The sequence below is a fragment of the Anolis carolinensis genome, chromosome 6 (assembly GCF_035594765.1).
Source record: "Anolis carolinensis isolate JA03-04 chromosome 6, rAnoCar3.1.pri, whole genome shotgun sequence".
NCBI lineage: Eukaryota > Metazoa > Chordata > Lepidosauria > Squamata > Dactyloidae > Anolis > Anolis carolinensis.
Window position 1 is genome coordinate 3,542,942 of NC_085846.1, and position 19,121 is coordinate 3,562,062.

A 19,121-nucleotide genomic window follows, 5' to 3' on the forward strand; every position below is an offset into this window, starting at 1 on the left:
CCCGCATGGAGCTGGAGCTGATAGAGGGAGCTCATCCACGCTCTCCCCGGGTGGGATTCGAACCTGGCAGCCTTCAGGTCAGCAACCCAACCTTCAACTCACAAGGCTTTTATCCCCTAGGCCACCGGAGGCTCCATGAACATGTACAAGAGCCCTGCCAATGTCCTCCACAAACACCACACTGCCCACCATCCAAGTGAAGGCTTTACTATGGGGACAGGACCAAGGAATGGACATCTCCAGCCCATTCTCTGTTCGGATATCAGCCATCATGCCAACACCATAAATCAAGAAATAGTTTCCCAAGATCTACGGAGATACTCACAGGAACACCTCAGCAAGCGAGAGTCCAAAAGTGGCAGGCTAAAACCCAGAACCTCAATCAGTGGCTGAGACCGGATGAGACTCACTCCTGGGCACAATGAAGACGGGGCGACTTGGAAGGCGCTGAACAGACTGCGCTCTGGCACCAGAACCAACCATAAGAAACGGTGCCACAAAGTGGAGTCCACAACATGCGAGTGTGGAGGAGAGCAAACCACAGACCACTGACTGCAATTCGGTCTGAACTCTGCCACATGCACAATGGAGGACCTTCTCACACCCACACCAGAGGCACTCCAAGTGGATAGCGTCTGGTCAAAGGAAATTTAGTGTCATGCCAAGTTTTTAACTTTGTTTGTTTTTAAATATATTATAACCCTCAATTCGCTTCTGACACAATAGATAAATAAACAAACTATAACAGAAAAGTCTTACAATTTCAGAAGATGCCACTCATCCCTTCATATATGCAGTAGTCTCGCTTATCCAAGCTCCGCTTATCCAAGGTTCTGTATTATCCAACGCAGTTTGCCTTTTAGTTGTCAATGTTTTTGTAGTCGATTTTTCAATACATTGCGAATTTTTGGAACTAAATTCATAAATGAGGTAATTATTACATAACATTATCCTGTACTGAATTGCTTTTTCTATCCATTTGTTGTAAAGCATGATGTTTTGGTGCTTAATTTGTAAAATCATAACATAATTTGACGTTTAATAGGCTTTTCCTTAATCCCTCCTAATTATCCAACATTTTCGCTTATCCAATCTCCTGCCGGCCCGTTTATGTTGGATAAGTGAGACTCTACTGTGGATAGTCTCACTTATCCAACGTTCTGGATTATCCAACTCATTTTTGTAGTCAATTTTTTCAATATATCATGATATTTCGGTGCTAAATTCGTAAATACAGTAATACTACATAGCATTACTGTGTATTGAACTACTTTTTCTGTCAAATTTGTTGTATGACATAATGTTTTGGTGCTTAATTTGTAAAATCATAACCTAATTTGACATTTAATAGGCTTTCCTTAATCCCTCTTAATTATCCAACATTTTCACTTACCCAATGTTCTGCCAGCCCGTTTATGTTGGATAAGTGAGACTCTACTGTATATATAAGTCTGTTATAGATTACAGAAGATGCAATTCATCCCTTTAAGATAATATATATATTAGAGCAACTATTTAAATGTGGGGAGACATCTTCTGGCTTCTTCAGCTCCTTAAAATACTATTTAACGTTAATGTAAAATATCAAAATGTGCCTGTTTAATGGGATAAAATTATTTAAAATATTTTATTAAAAATTACATACAGACACAAAAATCATTATAAAACTTAATGTTGGCTAGGGAATCTCTTTCATTTAAACCTGGAGCCAAAAGGGGAAAAATGGTTAATACATATTATTATATTTATTATTATTAATATTATTATAAAATTAAAAATGCCAAGTGGTGGGGAAAATTGTTTGGATATATTATTGAGACTATATTGTGCTGCTATATTTCTTTTATTTTCCCCTCAAATCACCTCATGAGGAGTTGAGCGCCATTTCCTGAGGTAAAAACAAGGCAACGACTCTGCTTTGGAAGATTGGCGCCTTTTTTTTTTTGCTCCGCCCCTCGCGCAAGAGAGGGCTATCTGCGCATGCGCCCCTCCGCCGCTGCCTCCATCCGGGTCCTTCTTACATGGTGTTGTTGTGTATCGGCATGACTCATGGAATGTGGACGAGCCCTACTCCCCCCTCCCATCGGCTAGCGATTCCGCACATGCGCAGAAGCCCTCAATGCTTTTTAATGCCTTGCTACGGAAAGCGGAGAGGGACGAAAGGATTCGCAGAGGAGCAAACCCACGTGGAAAATTGGTTCGACCTTCCTGGGTCTGGAAAGAAATGGCCTCGTTGATGTAGGGAAGGGAAGGCATTGCATTGCTTTCTGGTTTGGGGAAAGAAGTATAATAATAATAATAACCATAATAGTATAATAATATAGTACAATATAATAATATAATTGTATATTATATATTACATGTAATATTGATATTGCAGTATAGTGGTCTAGTACAATATAGTCATATATAATACTAATATTGTGCTATGCTAGTAATATAATATATATATATATATACACACATATACATATAATATTGATATTATAATGTAATACAATATAATACTAATCCAACATTATTAATGATATTGCAGTATAGTGGTCTAGTACAATATATACTAATATTGTGCTATGCTAATAATATATATATACACACACATACATATAATATTGATATTATAATGTAATACAATATAATACTAATAATCCAACACTATTAATGATATTGCAGTATAGTGGTCTAGTACAATATAGTCATATATAATACTAATATTGTGCTATGCTAATAATATTATATATATACACACATATTCATATAATATTGATATTATAATGTAATATACTAATAATCCAACATTATTAATGATATTGCAGTATAGTGGTCTACTACAATGTAGTCATATATCATACTAATATTGTGCTATGCTAATAATATATATATATATATATATATATATATATACACACATATACATATAATATTGATAATAATATTGTAATATAGTAATAGTAATATACTAAATATAATTACTAATAAGATTTAATGATAGTACTGTTTTATTATTGTATATTTGTATATTTTAAGTTGTAATGTTTTTTATTGTGAGCCTCTTTGAGTCTCTGTAAAGTGGGATATAAATAAATAAAAATGTTTGTGGGGGGACCTACACCTCCCATAACCCACAGCCATGCATTTGGGGCAAATGGGAATTGTAGTCCCCCCAAGCAGTTACTTCAAAGGCTAACTGCCTTCCCCAAAGGCAATTTAGGTCCATTGTCAGGCAGGTTTTAATTTCAAGAAATTATTCTTTATGTTTAGCTGGGATTTTTTCTTGTGATTATAATTCACCAATTCTTATGCATTTAATTGTTTATTATTGTTATTATTATTATTATTATTATTATTATTGTTTTTCCACTTTCCTCCCTTAAAAGCAGAAAAAAATTGTACAATTTTAAACTGAAAACATGTAATAATGGATTTAAACAAAGGGTTATTAAAATCATTAAAATTTATTAAAATACACAAATCAGCACGCTATCTCAAGTCTTGAAAAATGTTATATTGTAAAACCGTTGTTCTTTAAAATATATCTCCCCAGAGTCACCAAGAGGCTTCTTCTTCTTTCTTTTATATGACATCCCTCCAGATAAAAAAGAATGTCAGATTATCTTTCTCTCTTTTCCAAGCTAGAGATATGCAGCTCCCTCAGTGGCTCCTCATTTAAGACTTGGGACTCTTCTACACTGCCATATAATCTGGATTATCAAAGTAGATAATCCACATTATCTGCTTTAAACTGGATTAGATTCCGCACTGCCATATAATCCAGTTCAAACCAGATAATGTGGGATTTTATACAGCTGTGTAGAAGGGGCCTCAGTGTAGACTCAGATAATCCAGTTCAAAGCAGATAATATGGATAATAAACCTTGATATTATGGATTATATGGCAGTGTAGAAGGGCCCTGAAAATTGCATTCAGTGAAAACAGTCTGAGTCTATCTTTGATCATGCTATACACTTCGTAATAATAATAATTATTAAGGCTTTCGATTAATAACAGCAGCATCAATTATCATCATCTTAGAACTCAATGACAGACCAGTTATCAGATTCGAAATGCGCCAACTGTGTATTTGTATGCATATTTTTAATAAATGTTTAATGCATTTAATTTTTAACTGATTGAATTGCCTGTAATATTTTTATACTGTGTTTTATTTTAAGCCGCCCTGAGTCCCCTATGGGTGAGAAGGACGGAATATAAGTACAGTAGAGTCTCACTAATCCAAGCCTCGTTTATCCAAGCCTCTGGATAATCCAAGCCATTTTTGTAGTCAATGTTTTCAATATATCGTGATATTTTGGTGCTAAAGTCATAAATACAGTAATTACAACATAACATTACTGCGTATTGAACTACTTTTTCTGTCAAATTTGTTGTATAACATGAAGTTTTGGTGCTTAATTTGTAAAATCATAACCTAATTTGATGTTTAATAGGCTTTTCCTTAATCCCTCCTTATTATCCAAGATATTCCCTTATCCAAGCTTCTGCTGGCCCGTTTAGCTTGGATAAGTGAGACTCTACTGTATTGTAATAAATAATAATAATAATAATAATAATAATAATAATAATATTTCTTACCCATTCTTCTTTATGGCTTGAGGCGAGGCACATCATAAAAACATCCAGTTAAATACAGGTATCTTTTTGAGTTGGTGGTATCAGGTTTGAGAATGTGGATGTCAGAATTATGTTATGCCCTATACATACAATACATTACAAATACAGCAACATAACAGGCTAAAGCCAGAAAAATTAAAAGAAGAAAGGTAGACTCCAGCTTGATTTCTGCTGCCCTGGAAACTTACTTAGGTGATCCTGTGTTATCTGTGTACGATGTCCTTCCAAGTTGTTGGAAGATGCCTGTGCGTGAATTTTTTTAATGTGTGGAGGTCTTCACAGAGTGGTTAACACGACAACGTTGGCTTCTCAATCTGTTGCAGCCTTCTTCTGCCTTCACAGCCATTGTAACATGTACCATGTTATCTTCCGCCTGATCCACCATCGGGGTCTTGGGATTGTACTCAAGTCTGGTAGTTATGCCTGCAAGTTCATTGGAACACACAACCCTCCTCGCCACGACAAGATGACAATGCATCTAGGGGGCCTGGAAAGTAGGACTCGGAGCAATGGATTCAAATTACAGGAGAGGAGATTCCACCTGAACTTTATTAGGAAGAACTTCCTGCCTAAGAAGAGCTGTCCAACTGTGGAAATCTCTACCTCGAAGTCTGGTGGAAGTTCCCTCCTTGGAAGCTTTTAAACAGAGGCTGGATGGCCATCTGTCAGGGATGCTTTGATGGTGCTTTTCCTGCATGGCAGGGAGTAGGACTAGATGGCCCATGGGGGTCTCTTCCAACTACTTTATTCTGTGATCCAATGGGTAAGGTGAAACAAATTGATCAAAGCCTTATGTTGGTTTAGCTCATTTTTAAAGTGCCAGGGAATATGATGCCCCTTTATTCTACTCTTTCCTGGAAGAAACTTGAAGCTCAATCTCACTCCCATTCTTGCTGAGAATGTTGACCACTTTGTCCTTCTACGCCCCCAAATGGCACTATAATACACATCTTTGCACTTTTGTCTAGACCGCCTTCCCATTTTATTCCATTTTTCCTAAATGGTGGTCCTTCTGTGTTATTATCCTATGTTTTAAATTGGTTTTTACTTTTATTATATTGTATTAGTTGCTTTTAATGTGTTTTATCTGGTTGAAGTTGCTGTTTATACATGTATTTTACTTCGCTTATTTTCTGTTTTTGGGCTTGGCCCTGTGTATGCTGCTCCGACTCCCTTTGGGGATAGGGAGGCGGGATAGAAAAAATAAAATAATAATAATAATGAACTGGTGGGATCACAAACCTGCAAAAGTATTGGAAAATGAGCACGCAAAGATACTGTGGGACTTCCGAATCCAGACTGACAAAGTTCTGGAACACAACACATCACAGTTGTGGAAAAGAAAAAGGTTTGGATAATTGTTGCCATTCCAGGTGACAGTCGCATTGATGAAAAACAACAGGAAAAACTCAGCCGCTATCAGGACATCAAGATTGAACTTCAAAGACTCTGGCAGAAACCAGTGCAGGTGGTCCCGGTGGTGATGGGCACACTGGGTGCCGTGCCAAAAGATCTCAGCTGGCATTTGGAAACAATAGACGTTGACAAAAGTACAATCTGCCAACTGCAAAAGGCCACCCTACTGGGATCTGCACGCATCATCCGAAATAATACATCACACAGTCCTAGACACTTGGGAAGTGTTCGACTTGTGATTTTGTGATACGAAAGCATAGGCAATAGCTGTGAATCTGAGTGCCAGTATTCTTATTTATTATTTATTTACTACATTTATATCCTGCCTTTCTCACCCCCGAAGGGGACTCAGAGCGGCTTACAAATTAAATTTACATACAATATTATATTATTAGCATAGCACAATACTGGCAATAAATTACTATATTGTACTGTATCAATATATTGTAATATTAATAGTAATATTACATGTAATATATAATTAATATTATATTGTATTAGTATTATATCATGTTACAATATAATATTGTGAATATTATATGTAAATACAATATGCCATATTATTATGTATTAATGTGTGTGTGTGTGTGTGTGTGTAAGGTAGGGGCAAAAGGAAAGGGCCTGAGGCCGTGAGGAATGGTGGGGGTTAGAGTCCAAAACCCCTGCAGGGCCCAAGTTTGCCCATGCCTGATCTACACTGTCGAATTAACGCAGTTTGACATACAGGTTGGTTCATTGGCGCCTCTCCTCGCATGTCCTGGGGTCTGTTTGTTTACCCACCTTCCGCGCCTGCGCAGTTGGGGACAAGCGGTGGCGCCTGCGACATTCTGCGCAGGCGCCGCTGGGGGGCCTGAAACAAAACTACACTTCCCAGAGAACTTTGCGGGCCTCGGTTTATAAGGCAAGTGGAGGCATGTGATCTTTTGACAACAGTCCATATTGGGACTTTTAAAAATGATTAAAATTCTTCTTTCCTTCCCCTTTTTGCACAAACAATCCGAAAGTATTGGTTCGTGGTTAAATTACAGTGTTTGTGATGCTTTGGTGAGTGAGGCTGTTTTTTAGCAGGCTAAGCCAATGCCTGCAAAAAACAATAGCTTGTTCTTCGGGGCAGGTTTATAGCAGTTGACAGCTTGCGCCTTGTGACGTAAAGGTTGTTATTTAGCACGTCCGGTGCGGGAAAATATATCTACCAGGCCTTTCCTTTGCGATTTTAAAGCCCGAAGTAACGCTGCTGCAGGCGTCTGGTGTAGACAGCCCTACACCGACAAGGACCCTCACCCACTCTCAGGAGAAAAATTAGATGCGAGTGCTGGGCTTTGATTGGTTAGAAGAGCTCCCTTTCTGGTCTTCTATTGGTCGAAATCTAAATCAGGAGGCGGGAGAAAGAAGGGGAGCGGCTCCTTCTGGAGCCCTGTGAGGAAAAGGTTCTGATTGGTGTCCAATCCACGAGGCTCGAGAGAGCGCTGGGCTCTGATTGGCTGTCGTCGTGAGGAGGGGGCGTGTCTTCCATAAGCCCCACCCTTTACATATATAAGCCCCGCGCTGAGGGGGGAACGTGCCATCGCAGGAACTCGGGAGGCGCGAAGCGTTCTTCCTTGGACGGAGCGCTGGCGGGGCTGCGCATGCGCTGACAGAGGGCGGGGAGCGGATGGCTCTGCGGCTGCGCGCCGGAAACCTGACTTAGCGCGGAGTGCGGCTGCGCGCGGAAGGAGGGAGAGAGTAGCGGGGAAGCCTGCGCGTGAGGGCTGAGGAGCCACTGCGCACGCGCAGAAAGCAGTCCGAGGCAGGAGCAACGTGAGGAGAGGAAGAGGGACTCTTGGCGCGCTTCTCCCCGGCTGGCCTGAGGGATGATCGAGATGGCGACGGACAAGGAGGCCTTCCGAGTCCCGGCCCCGCCGCCGCCGCTGCCAAAACCCCCGCCCAAGGGAGCCGCGGCCTGTGGAGCCGGGGACTTGCCTGGAAAGGCAGCCGGGAAAGGTGGCGGCGGGGCGGGGAAGGGCCAAGGGGCCCGCGGCGGCGGGGATGGAGGCCTCTCAGCGCCTGCTTCGGCCTCGGCAGACCCCCAGCGAGGGAGCGAGGCCTCTGGGGAGGAGGGCGACAGCCTGGCCGAGCTCAGCAGGCCCCGCAATGGCTTCCAGGCCCCACAGCCGCCTCCACCGCCACCTCCACAGAGGCCCAACAAGAGGCGCAACAGCTGCAACGTGGGCGGAGGAGGGGGCTTCAAGCACCCGGCCTTCAAGCGCCGCCGGAGGGTCAACTCGGAGTGCGACCCGGTGCTCCCCTCGGAGTTCCTCCTGGGCGGCAACATCTTCGACCCGCTCAACCTCAACAGCCTCCTGGACGAGGAGGTCAACCAGGCCCTCAACGCCGAGACCCCCAAGTCGTCCCCGCTGCCGGCCAAAGGGCGCGACCCCGTGGAGATCCTCATCCCCAAGGACATCACCGACCCCTTGAGCCTCAACAACGCCCAGGAGGACCCCCCTGTCCTGGCCTCGCCTGCCAAGCGCAAGCGGCACCGGCACCGGGGGGCCCAGAGGGGGGGCAGCACCGAGGGCGGAGGCCCCAAGGGCCCCGCTCCGCCCGCCACCGCCTGCCAGGCCTGCCAGAAGCCCTGCAACAAGCCCTGCAATAAGCCCTGCAACGGGGCCACCCCCCAGCCCTACGAACTCAACACCATCATCAACTGCAGGGATGAGGTGGTCTCCCCGCTGCTTCCCGCCGGGCACGGAGAACCCCCGCCGGGCCACCAGCAGGTTTCCGGGGGGTGCGTCACCCCCTCCTGCGCCTCCGTGGCCTCTTCCGCCAGCGCCAGCAGCCGGCACCATCGCAAGCGGCGCAGGACTTGTAGCAAATCCGAAGGGGCGGCCACGCGGCATGCGTCGACCGAACAGCCTCCAAGGAGCAGCCCTGAGAGGGCCCCCCGCAGCGCCCCCCGCTCCCGCCACCCTCCGCCTGCCTCTGCCCGCCGGCAGCCCCGGCACAAATTCCAGTACGGCAACTACTGCAAGTACTATGGCTACCGCAACCCTGACTGCGAGGATGTCCGGCTGCGGGTCATGAAGCCGGAGTGGTTCCAGGGCAAGGAGGTGCTGGACGTGGGCTGCAACGTGGGGCACTTCACCCTGAGCGTGGCTAAGAAGTGGGGGCCCGCCCGGATGGTGGGGCTGGACATTGATGGGCACCTCATCCACTCGGCCCGGCAGAACATCCGGCACTACCTCTCTGAGGAGCTGCACCAACAGAAGCAGCAGCAGAGCGACGAGGGTCCGAGCCCCGGGGCCAGGAAGACCTTCCCTGCCTCTCTGATGGCTAGCCGGGGCCCCATCGCTGCTCCCAGGGTCCCTCAGGAAGGGACGGATGCCTCCGTGTTCCCCAACAACGTCATTTTCATCAAGGTAAGGCAAGGGGGAGACTCACGGCTTTATAATCATAGAATCCTAGAGTTGGAAGAGAGAGACCTCGTGGGTCATCCAGTCCAACCCCATTGTGCCAAGAAGCAGGAAAATTGCATTCAAAAGCATCGCCATCCATCCTCTGTTTAAAAACCATCAAAGAAAGAGCCTCCAGCATACTCCGGGGCAGAGAGTTTCACTGCTGAACAGCTCTTTCTGAGTTGTCGAAGGCTTTCATGGCCGGGATCACAGGGTTGTTTTGGGCTGTGTGGCCATGTTCAAGAAGTATTCTCCTGATGTTTCACCCACATCTATGGCAGGTATCCATGCCACACAACCTCTGAGGATGCCTGCCGTAGATGTGGGCGAACCGTCAGGAGAGAATACTTCTGGAACATGGCCACACAGCCCGAAAGACACAACAACCCAGCTCTCTGAGTTAGGAAGTTCTTCCTAATGTTCAGGTGGAATTTCCTTTCCTTTAATTTGAAGCTGTTGTTCCATTGCGTCCTGGTCTCCAGGGCAGCAGAAAGCAAGCTTGCTCCTTCCTCTCTATGACTCCCCCTCCCATCTTAATCCATGGTCCTCATGTCTTCTCTCAGCTGCTTAAGCGGGAAAGGAAGGGACCTGAGGCTGTTTGGAATTGTGGAAGTTGAAGTCGAAAACACCTGGAGGGCCCAAGTTTGCCCATGCCTGATCTAATGTGTTTGCACCTCTGGCCAGTAAGCCACCCAGTAAACTGTCGCTGCTTTCTGACGCTTAATTAGCCCGATGGCCCATGGCAACTGTGATTAGTCCACTACATGCATAGGCATGCCCTCCAAGAATAGCCATCTGACTTTGGGGGAGGAGCTTCAAGGAAGTTGATCACATACTGGGTTATGTGTTGCTTCTGATTGGTCTTTCATCCCAGGCGGAGGCAGGACCAGTTCCTCAGGTGGATCCGCTGCACCTGGCAGGGGATCCTTTGTTGAGGTGGCAGGATGGGACCGGAGGGGATCTTGGACTCACTGGAACCAGGGGGCAGTCCCTATTTGGAAAGGGAAGGAACAATGCTGGGTAAAACAGTCTCAAAATAACGGGCATTCAGAACTAGCAGTTTGCTCCTAGATGTGTAGGGCCCACCAGATAAAATGGAAACGAGGTGTGATATTTATATCGCAAAACATAAAGGGTTGGTTTTGGGACAAGCTTTCCCCTACCTCCTAGTGGTGGCTTTGTTGTTGTGTCTTGCAGTTGAGTTAAACCAGGCATCATTATTATGATGTTTGTTTATATCCTGCTTTTTCTCCATATGGTGACTCAAAGCGGCTCACAACTAAAAAGCATTGTAATATAACTTAAAATATACAATAACAGCTGTTAGGAATTGTGGGAGTTGAAGTCCAACTTCAACTTGGAGGGCTGAAGTTAGCCCATGTCTGTCTTTGAGTTATCATTCCTGTCAATTCCTTGCCATTTATTTATTTATTTACGACATTTAGATCCCGCCCTTTTCACCCCAAAGGGGACACAGGGCAGCTTGCAAGTTATTTGTACATACAATATATTATATTATTAGCATAGCAAAATATAAGCATTATATATTACTATATTGTACTTTAAGACTATACTGTAATATTATTAGTAATATTACATGGAATATACAGTAGAGTCTCACTTATCCATTCACTTATCCAACGTTCTGGATTATCCAACGCATTTTTGTAGTCAATGTTTTCAAAACATTGTGATATTTTGGTGCTAAATTCGTAAATAAAGTAATTACAGTAGAATCTCACTAATCCAAGCCTCGCTTATCCAATGTTCTGGATTATCCAACGCATTTTTGTAGTCAATGTTTTCAATACATTGTGATATTTTGGTGCTAAATTCGTAAATACAGTAATTACTATGTAGCATTACTGCATATTGAACTACATTTTCTGTCAAATTTGTTGTATAACATGATATTTTGGTGCTTAATTTGTAAAATCATAACCTAATTTGATGTTTAATAGGCTTTTCCTTAATCCCTCCTTATTATCCAACATATTCGCTTATCCAATGTTCTGCCAGCCCGTTTATGTTGGATAAGTGAGACTCTACATTATTATATTATTAGCATAGCACAATATAAGCATTATATATTACTATATTGTACTATACAACTATACTGCAACATTATTAGTAATATTACATGGAATATATAATATACAATTAAAATAGTGTATTATTATAATATTATATTGTATCACATTATAATATTATCAATATTATATGTACAGTAGAGTCTCACTTATCCAACGTAAACGGGCCGGCAGAATGTTGGATTAGCGAATATGTTGAATAATAAGGAGGGATTAAGGAAAAGCCTATTAAACATCAAATTAGGTTATGATTTTACAAATTAAGCACCAAAACATGTTAGACAACAAATTTGACAGAAAAAGCAGTTCAATAAGCAGTAATGCTATGTAGTAATTACTGTATTTCCAAATTTAGCACCAAAATATCACGATATATTGAAAACATTGACTACAAAAATGCGTTGGATAATCCAGAACGTTGGATAAGTGAGACTCTACTGTATATACATTCCCTCTCCCCTAGCTTCCAGGCGGCCCACTTGCGTGACAAGTGTTTATCCCTCTAAGCTGCGTGCAAAGGTTGGTGCTCTCCTAAGATTGGGCTGGCTTCGGAGCCCTCAAACGAGATATTAGGAATCGCTGAGTGGTCAGTTCTTCCAGGCCAGAGATAGAAGGGAATGGGAGACAATTGGTTAGATCTTTTCCAGCTGTGCTGCCCTACTATATGCGCTTTGTTTACCCAGCACCGGAGCAGAGCCAGACCCCTTTCAAGGTGAAAGCCAGTGGCAGATGACTCCCCCGCTTGTATCTGGACTCCTCCAAGGAAAATGACTGCTCTGTATAGGAAGGAGGGAAGGAGCATGTAGCTTTGAGATAAGAAAGCTGCACAGAGCCAGCTTTGGCCCTCCACATGTTTTGGACTTCAGCTCCCACCATTCCTAACAGCCTCAGGCCCTTTCCTTTTCCCCCTCGGCCGCTTAAGCGGCCGAGGGGGAAAAGGAAGGGGCCTGAGGCTGTTAGGAATGGTGGGAGTTGAAGTCCAAAACACTTGGAGGGAAGGCTGAAGTTGGCCCATGCCTGCTCTAAGGTCGTCTTATTTTCTTCCCATCTCTTTCCCCGCAGGGCAACTACGTTCTGGAGCGGGACGAGCTGCTGGAGGCGCAGCGGCCCGAGTACGACGTGATCCTGTGCCTGAGCCTCACCAAGTGGGTGCACCTCAACTGGGGGGACGAGGGTCTCAAGCGCCTCTTCAAACGCATCTACCGCCATCTGCGCCCCGGGGGCATCCTGGTCCTCGAGCCCCAGGCCTGGTCTTCCTACAAGAAGAGGAAGAACCTCACGGTGAGGCATCACTCTCCTGCTGCTTGCTATCTTTTGGCCGTCTCTCCAGTGTCAGTGGGGTGGGGGAAGGCCTGTTCCACCAACAACCTATGGCCCCAAAGCATTTGCACAATAGATTCTGGGAAATTAGAAAATGGAACTGACAAAGCAAAGGGGTGGGAGGAGAATTGGCAGACAGGGTGGAAGGCAATTGCGGTCCAGAAAGAATCAGAGTTTTCAAGGCACACAAAAGTGGCCCTTGTGGGTTTGATGATGGTGGTGATGATAATAACACAGCAACACTATGTAACACTATTTTTGTTCCTTGGTTAATAATGTCATTTCCTAATTACAGTAGAGTCTCACTTATCCAACATAAACAGGCTGGCAGAACGTTAGATAAGCGAATATGTTGGATAATAAGGAGGGATTAAAAAAAGGCCTATTAAACATCAAAATAGGTTATGATTTTACAAATTAAGCACCAAAACATCATGTTATACAACAAATTTGACAAAAAAAGTAGTTCAATAAGCAGTAATGCTATGTAGTCATTACTGTAGTTACGAATTTAGCACCAAAATATCACGATGTATTAAAAACATTGACTACAAAAATGTGTTGGATAATCCAGAACGTTGGATAAGCGAGTGTTGGATAAGTGAGACTCTACTGTAGTTCTATCATAAAAACATTGTAAAGGTTTATCCAGGCATGAATCAATCGGGGACAGCTAGCACCTCCCAACAAAGCAGTGGTTGGCTTGCTGTGAGTCTTTCAGGCCGTATTTACCATGTTCCAGAAGCTTTCTCTCCTGACGTTTCGCCCACATCTGTGGCAGGCATCCTCAGGTGTGACATATATTGGAAACTAAGCGAAGGAGGTTTATAAAGGGGCCGGGCTGGGGCGCAGGCTGTTGAGCAACCAGCTGCAGCCAGCTGCAACAAATCACTCTGACCAAGAGGTCATGGGTTCGAGGCCAGCTCAGAGCCCTGCGTTTGTCTTGTCTTTGTTCTATGTTAAGGCATTTAATGTTTGCCTTATATGTGTAATGTGATCCGCCCTGAGTCCCCTTCGGGGTGAGAAGGGCGGAATTTAAATACTGTAAATAATAAATAAATATATCTGTGTAAGGTCCAGGGTGGGGGGAAGAACGCTTGTCTGTTGGAGGCAGGTGTGGATGTTGTAATTAATCACCTTAGTTAGCATTTGATGGCTTAGGGCCTCAAGACCTAGCTTCTTCCTATCTGGGAGAATCCTTTGTTTGGAGGTGTTAATTGTCCCAGATTGTTTCATGTCTGGAATTTCTCTGTTTTCAGAGTGTTGTCCTTTATTTACTATCCTGAATTTTTTAATACTGCGAGCCAGATTTGGTTCATTTTCATGGTTTCCTTCTTTCTGTTGAAATTCTTCACATGCTTGTGGATTTCAGTGGCTTCTCTATGTAGTCTGACGTGGCAGTTGTTAAAGCAGTGGTTCTCAACTTGTGAGTCCCCAGGTGTTTTGGCCTACAACTCCCAGAAATCCCGGCCAGTTTACCAGCTGTTATTATTCCTGGGAGGAATATTGGGGTCCCACAGGTTGAGAACCACTGCAACAAAGGATGCCCCCAGGCAGGAAGCAACCAGGCTTTGAAGCTGCAAGGCCATTCAGTGCTAATCAAGGTGGCCAATTGTAACAATCACACCTGCCTCAAGCAGGCAAGAGTTCTTTCTCCCACCCTGGACATTATTCCACCGATATAGAAAACCCACTTGCCTAGTTTTCAACAGACTTCACAACCACTGAGGATGCCTGCCATAGGTGTGGGTGAAACATCAGGAGAAAATGCTTCTGGAACATAACCAGGCAGCCTGGAAAATTCACAGCAATCCAAACTACAAACACTTTGTCTGCAGGAGGGACATTTGCAATTGCACATTTTGCTCTAGTTTTTCAATAAATATCTCATCACAGAGGCTCAAACAATTCATTATAGTTTGTGGTAGTTAGAAAAATGGAAGTATCTGGAGTAGAACAACTACCTTCAAAATAAGCACCGCACAATTAAACAGGAATTAACACTTTCAAACCAGGAACAGATTTTTTTTTCAAATTTTGTTACATAGTATAATTATTATTCTGTTTCTATTCTGCCTTTCTCCCCATAGGGATTCAAGCCAAATACAGTGCTCCCTCACTTATCGCTGGGGTTAGGTTCCAGGACCACCCACAATAAGTGAAAATCCGCAAAGTAGGGACACTATATTTATTTTAATATTTATACATTATTTTAATAGTTATACACTATTTTAAGTCTTTCTCAACCAACTGTGTGCTGATAAATCACCTCATTCTCCTCCCGTTGCCGCCTGGGCTTCTTTTCTCTCCTTTTGGCTTCTCATCCCTTACTTCCTTAGGCTGTAAATTGTATTTTTTATGATTTTTAATAACTCTTTTAGAGTCTATTGAAAAACCGCAAAATAGCGAATCTGCGAAAAGTGAACCGCGAAGTAGTGAGGGAACACTGTACAGGCAAATGCAAAGAAATTGTACAATAAATACAAAAAACCATTGCATTTAAAGTTCACCATCCCCGCCAAAATCCCAATATACTGGTCCATGTTTTGTAATTTATGTATTTATTTCGTGTCAAAAGCATCGTGTAATGCAGGAAGTGATGGCATGTTACTTCCAGTTGTCCTTTTGAGTTGGAAGAGACCATTCTGAGGGTTGGAGAAGACAAAAGATCGTAAAAGCGTTCCCCCACTTTCTGAGCTGAATGTAGGTTCCGTGGATTGAGTCTGTCACCATCATAAATATTGCCCTGTTTTTGCCACCGTGGGGCACAGAACTGAACTCCAGGACTGGCGTTAATTTTCCTGTTTCTCCCCCAGGAAACGATATCTAGGCATTTCAACCGGATCAAGCTGAAGCCGGACCAGTTCCCCTCTTACCTGACTTCCTCCGAAGTGGGTTTCTGCAGCTATGAGCTAGTCGCCATGCCGAGGAACACGCCAAAAGGTGAGCAGGAGGGTTTGGGAGGAGAATGCACTGGAAATATTTTTGCGTATTTTGTAAATTGAGATTTCATCATTAAGGTTTCAGTGTTAATATTAAACCTTAAAATTGAGATTCCATTGAATAAAGAGAAAAGGCAGGGGAGTTAATACATAGGATATCATGTGTATATCCTACTGGTCTTATGTGTGTGTTTATAGATAGATAGTCTTAAAACTCTTTGAAAATGTATTTTAATAGCAGGTGTAAAGGGACTTAGTCAGATTAAGATAGATAGAATCATGGCATTGGAAGAAATGCCAATGGGCATCCAATCCAAGACCGAAATACTTAGATAAATTGATTGTGGATCAAAAAATGAATAGATAGATAAATTTAATGAGATGGAAGAGACCCCAAGAGCCATCCAGTCCAACTGCCCCAAATAGAGAGATATAGATAGATGACTGATAGATAGAAACCTAGAGTTGGAAGAGATCCCAAGGGCCATCCAGTCCAACCCTGAGATAGATAAGCTAATAATAATAACAATAAATCCTTATTTATATCCTGCTTTTCTTCCTAACAGAACCCAAAAGTGGCTCACAACATAATACAATGCAAATCAAAGCACATTTAATATAAAGTACAAGACAATAATCACACAAAGCACAACAACATCCTGAAATAAGGCATAAATAAATATGTGTTGTCGAAGGCTTTCATGGCCGGAATCATGGTGGTTGTGTGTTTTCCGGGCTGTATGGCCATGTTCCATGTATGGCCTTCTGGAACATGGTCATACAGCCCAGAAAACACACAGCAACCCCCATAAATAAATATTAAGCATTAAAAACATTCAAAACCAATTGCAAGTATTGTGGAGACTCATCAATTAAAAAGTATATTTCACAAAGCTCATGTCATCAGTGATAAACATAAGCCAGTGAGAAAATTGAGAGAAGTCTCCACAAAAAATAAAATAATTATAAATAATAAAAAAATCTGAAAACAAAAGTCCCCATTAAGTCCCAGGAGGAATAGAGTCGAAAGTGGAGCATCAGCAGAGAAGTCAGTGGCTCCAAGCCAAGCCCGGTTTCAGTAGTAAGTTGATGGTCAAAGGGGAGCTGGTTGGTAAAATTACCCAGTACTGTCATCCTATATCCGGGCTGTGGCGCAGCTGGCTAGTAACCAGCTGCTATAAATCACTACTGACCGAGAGGTCATGAGTTCGAAGCCCGGGTCGGGTTAAGCCTCCGACCATTAAAAAAAAAAAAAGCCCCTGCTTTTGCTGTTGACCTATGCAGCCCCGAAAGACAGTTGCATCTGTCAAGTAGGGAAAATTTAGGTACGCTTTATGCGGGAGGTTAATTTAACTAATCTACAACACCATAAAACTGCCAGCAAAACACGAGGAAAAGAAATGAGGAAGAACAGCCACCAATGGACGGTGAAGCAACAGCTCCCCCTGTGGCCGGAATCGTGAAGCTGGAAAGATGTTAAAATGCCTCTGTGTCTGTCTAAAACTGAATGTTGTTTGTCTGTTGGCATTGAATGTTTGCCATATATGTGTTCATTGTAATCCGCCCTGAGTCCCCTTCGGGGTGAGAAAGAAGGGCGGAATATAAATACTGTAAATAAATAAATAAATAAATAAATAAGGTATCAGTGGCTTGAAGTAACTTTGGGATGGATTCCTAGAGTTAGAAGAGACCCCCAAGGGCCATGCAAGCCAACCCCCTTCTGCCAGGCAGGACACCATCCAAGCCCTCTCGACAGATGGCCAATCCTGCCTCTGCTTCAAAATCTCCAGAGAAGAGCAGAAGTAAAGGTTCTTCATGGAAATCCCTCCATTTAACAACCCTCTTTCTCTCTCCTGCAGGATTCCAGCGGCCCATCTATCTCTTCCACAAAACGCGCCCAGGAGGCCACTGAGGAAACCCTCTCCTCGAGATCCACTCGCCGGGGACAGCACCTGTACGTGGGGCGCTTCCGGGGCCGAGGGGGCCGGACAGGAGCCTTTTCCTCCCTTGGAGAAGGAAGGGGAAGCGGAGCGGGTTCTGGGCCGAAATCTGACTCTTGGCGGGGGAACATGGGGGGCAAGAGAGGGGTTTGCAAGCGGGTGGCAAAGGGCTTTGGGGCAAGGCAGAAAGCCATCTTTTGCACACTCTTTTCAAATGCCGGCTGCTTCCCATTTTCTGCACAAAGAAAGGGAGATTTGGGTTGTGTTTACGTATCTAAAGCAGGCATGGGACAACTTTGGCTCTCGTTCCGGGTGTTTTGGATTGCGACTCCCACCATTCCTCGCAGCCTCGGGCCCCTTCCTTTTGCCCCTCAGCCGCTTAAGCGGCTGAGGGGCAAAAGGAAAGGGCCCGAGGCTGCGAGGAATGGTGGGAGTCGCAGTCCAAAACACCCGGAACGAGAGCCAAAGTTGTCCCAAACCTTCGGGCACATTTTTCAGAATGAAATGGTGTTAAATTCGGTTCTTGGGCTTTGATAAATTCATTCCCAAACTCTGCTCCTCCATCTGTTTTGGGCTCCCGCTGCGCCCAAAATAGCTGGAAGACCAAAGCTTTTGGGAAACACCGGTTACTTCCAAGGCCTGGAAGTTGTGGTTTAAAAAATAAAAAGTTTTCTGGAGAAAGATTTAAGGGAGGGTGAAGAAAAGCCAGCTTTTTCTTGGATTGGAGACAGGTGCCTTCCCTCAAAGCTCCTTTTTAGGAGCGGAATCACCCCACGTTTTGGGGTTTTAGGAGACTCCCCGAATGTTTTGAAGAGAGGGTACCATCCACACAACCAAGCAATGCCATAAGCCGCCTCTCTTAAAGGGCCACACACTTTATTTTGGCCAGGGATTAAATAAGGGTAACATGCTTTGCTTGCTTCAGGAGGGGAGCCAGGTTACCATTTTGCCCCACACGCTACCTTTTGAACCATTTAAGGTGGCCGTTATCTTAAAAAAAATTAAACGAGAATGCCTATGGACTCTAGTGCTTGCCAGCAAGGACACGATGCCTTTTCAGAGGGTCCGAAAACGAGGCCGATGCTCCGCCGATCCTATCCTCAGCTGGAGTTTATCTTTACAAAGATGTTGATTCTATATAAATATATATATAAAAATAAAAAAGAATATGGATTATTTCCAGCTGCCGCCTTGCCTTGTGAGTCACAATGGGTGGGTTAGGCTTCTCGGTGTTTTGGGGGGTGGGCTTAATCACAGCTCTTTCATTTCAGGTTATGTTTCCCATTGCAGGGGGAAAAGGTATCTATATACAGTAGAGTCTCACTTATCCAACATAAACGGGCCGG

General features: G+C 43.8%; 2 protein-coding genes across 2 annotated transcripts in view; one reads left to right on the plus strand and one right to left on the minus strand.

Moving 5' to 3' along the window:
- The window catches only part of zcwpw1 (zinc finger CW-type and PWWP domain containing 1), a 35,952-nt gene extending 33,858 nt beyond the window's left edge, over positions 1 to 2,094 (minus strand). Inside the window, 2 exon segments of the mRNA XM_062957454.1 lie at positions 760 to 913; positions 1,864 to 2,094. The gene's annotated coding sequence lies outside the window, so the exon portion shown is untranslated.
- A 5,501-nt stretch (positions 2,095 to 7,595) lies between these two features.
- On the plus strand, positions 7,596 to 18,951 carry mepce (methylphosphate capping enzyme). The gene is made up of 4 exons (XM_062957455.1): positions 7,596 to 9,447; positions 12,636 to 12,854; positions 15,710 to 15,836; positions 17,695 to 18,951. The coding sequence occupies exons 1-4, from the start codon at positions 7,900 to 7,902 to the stop codon at positions 17,745 to 17,747; spliced, it is 1,947 nt and encodes a 648-aa protein (XP_062813525.1). The 5' UTR covers positions 7,596 to 7,899; the 3' UTR covers positions 17,748 to 18,951.
- Positions 18,952 to 19,121: the final 170 nt, after the last annotated feature.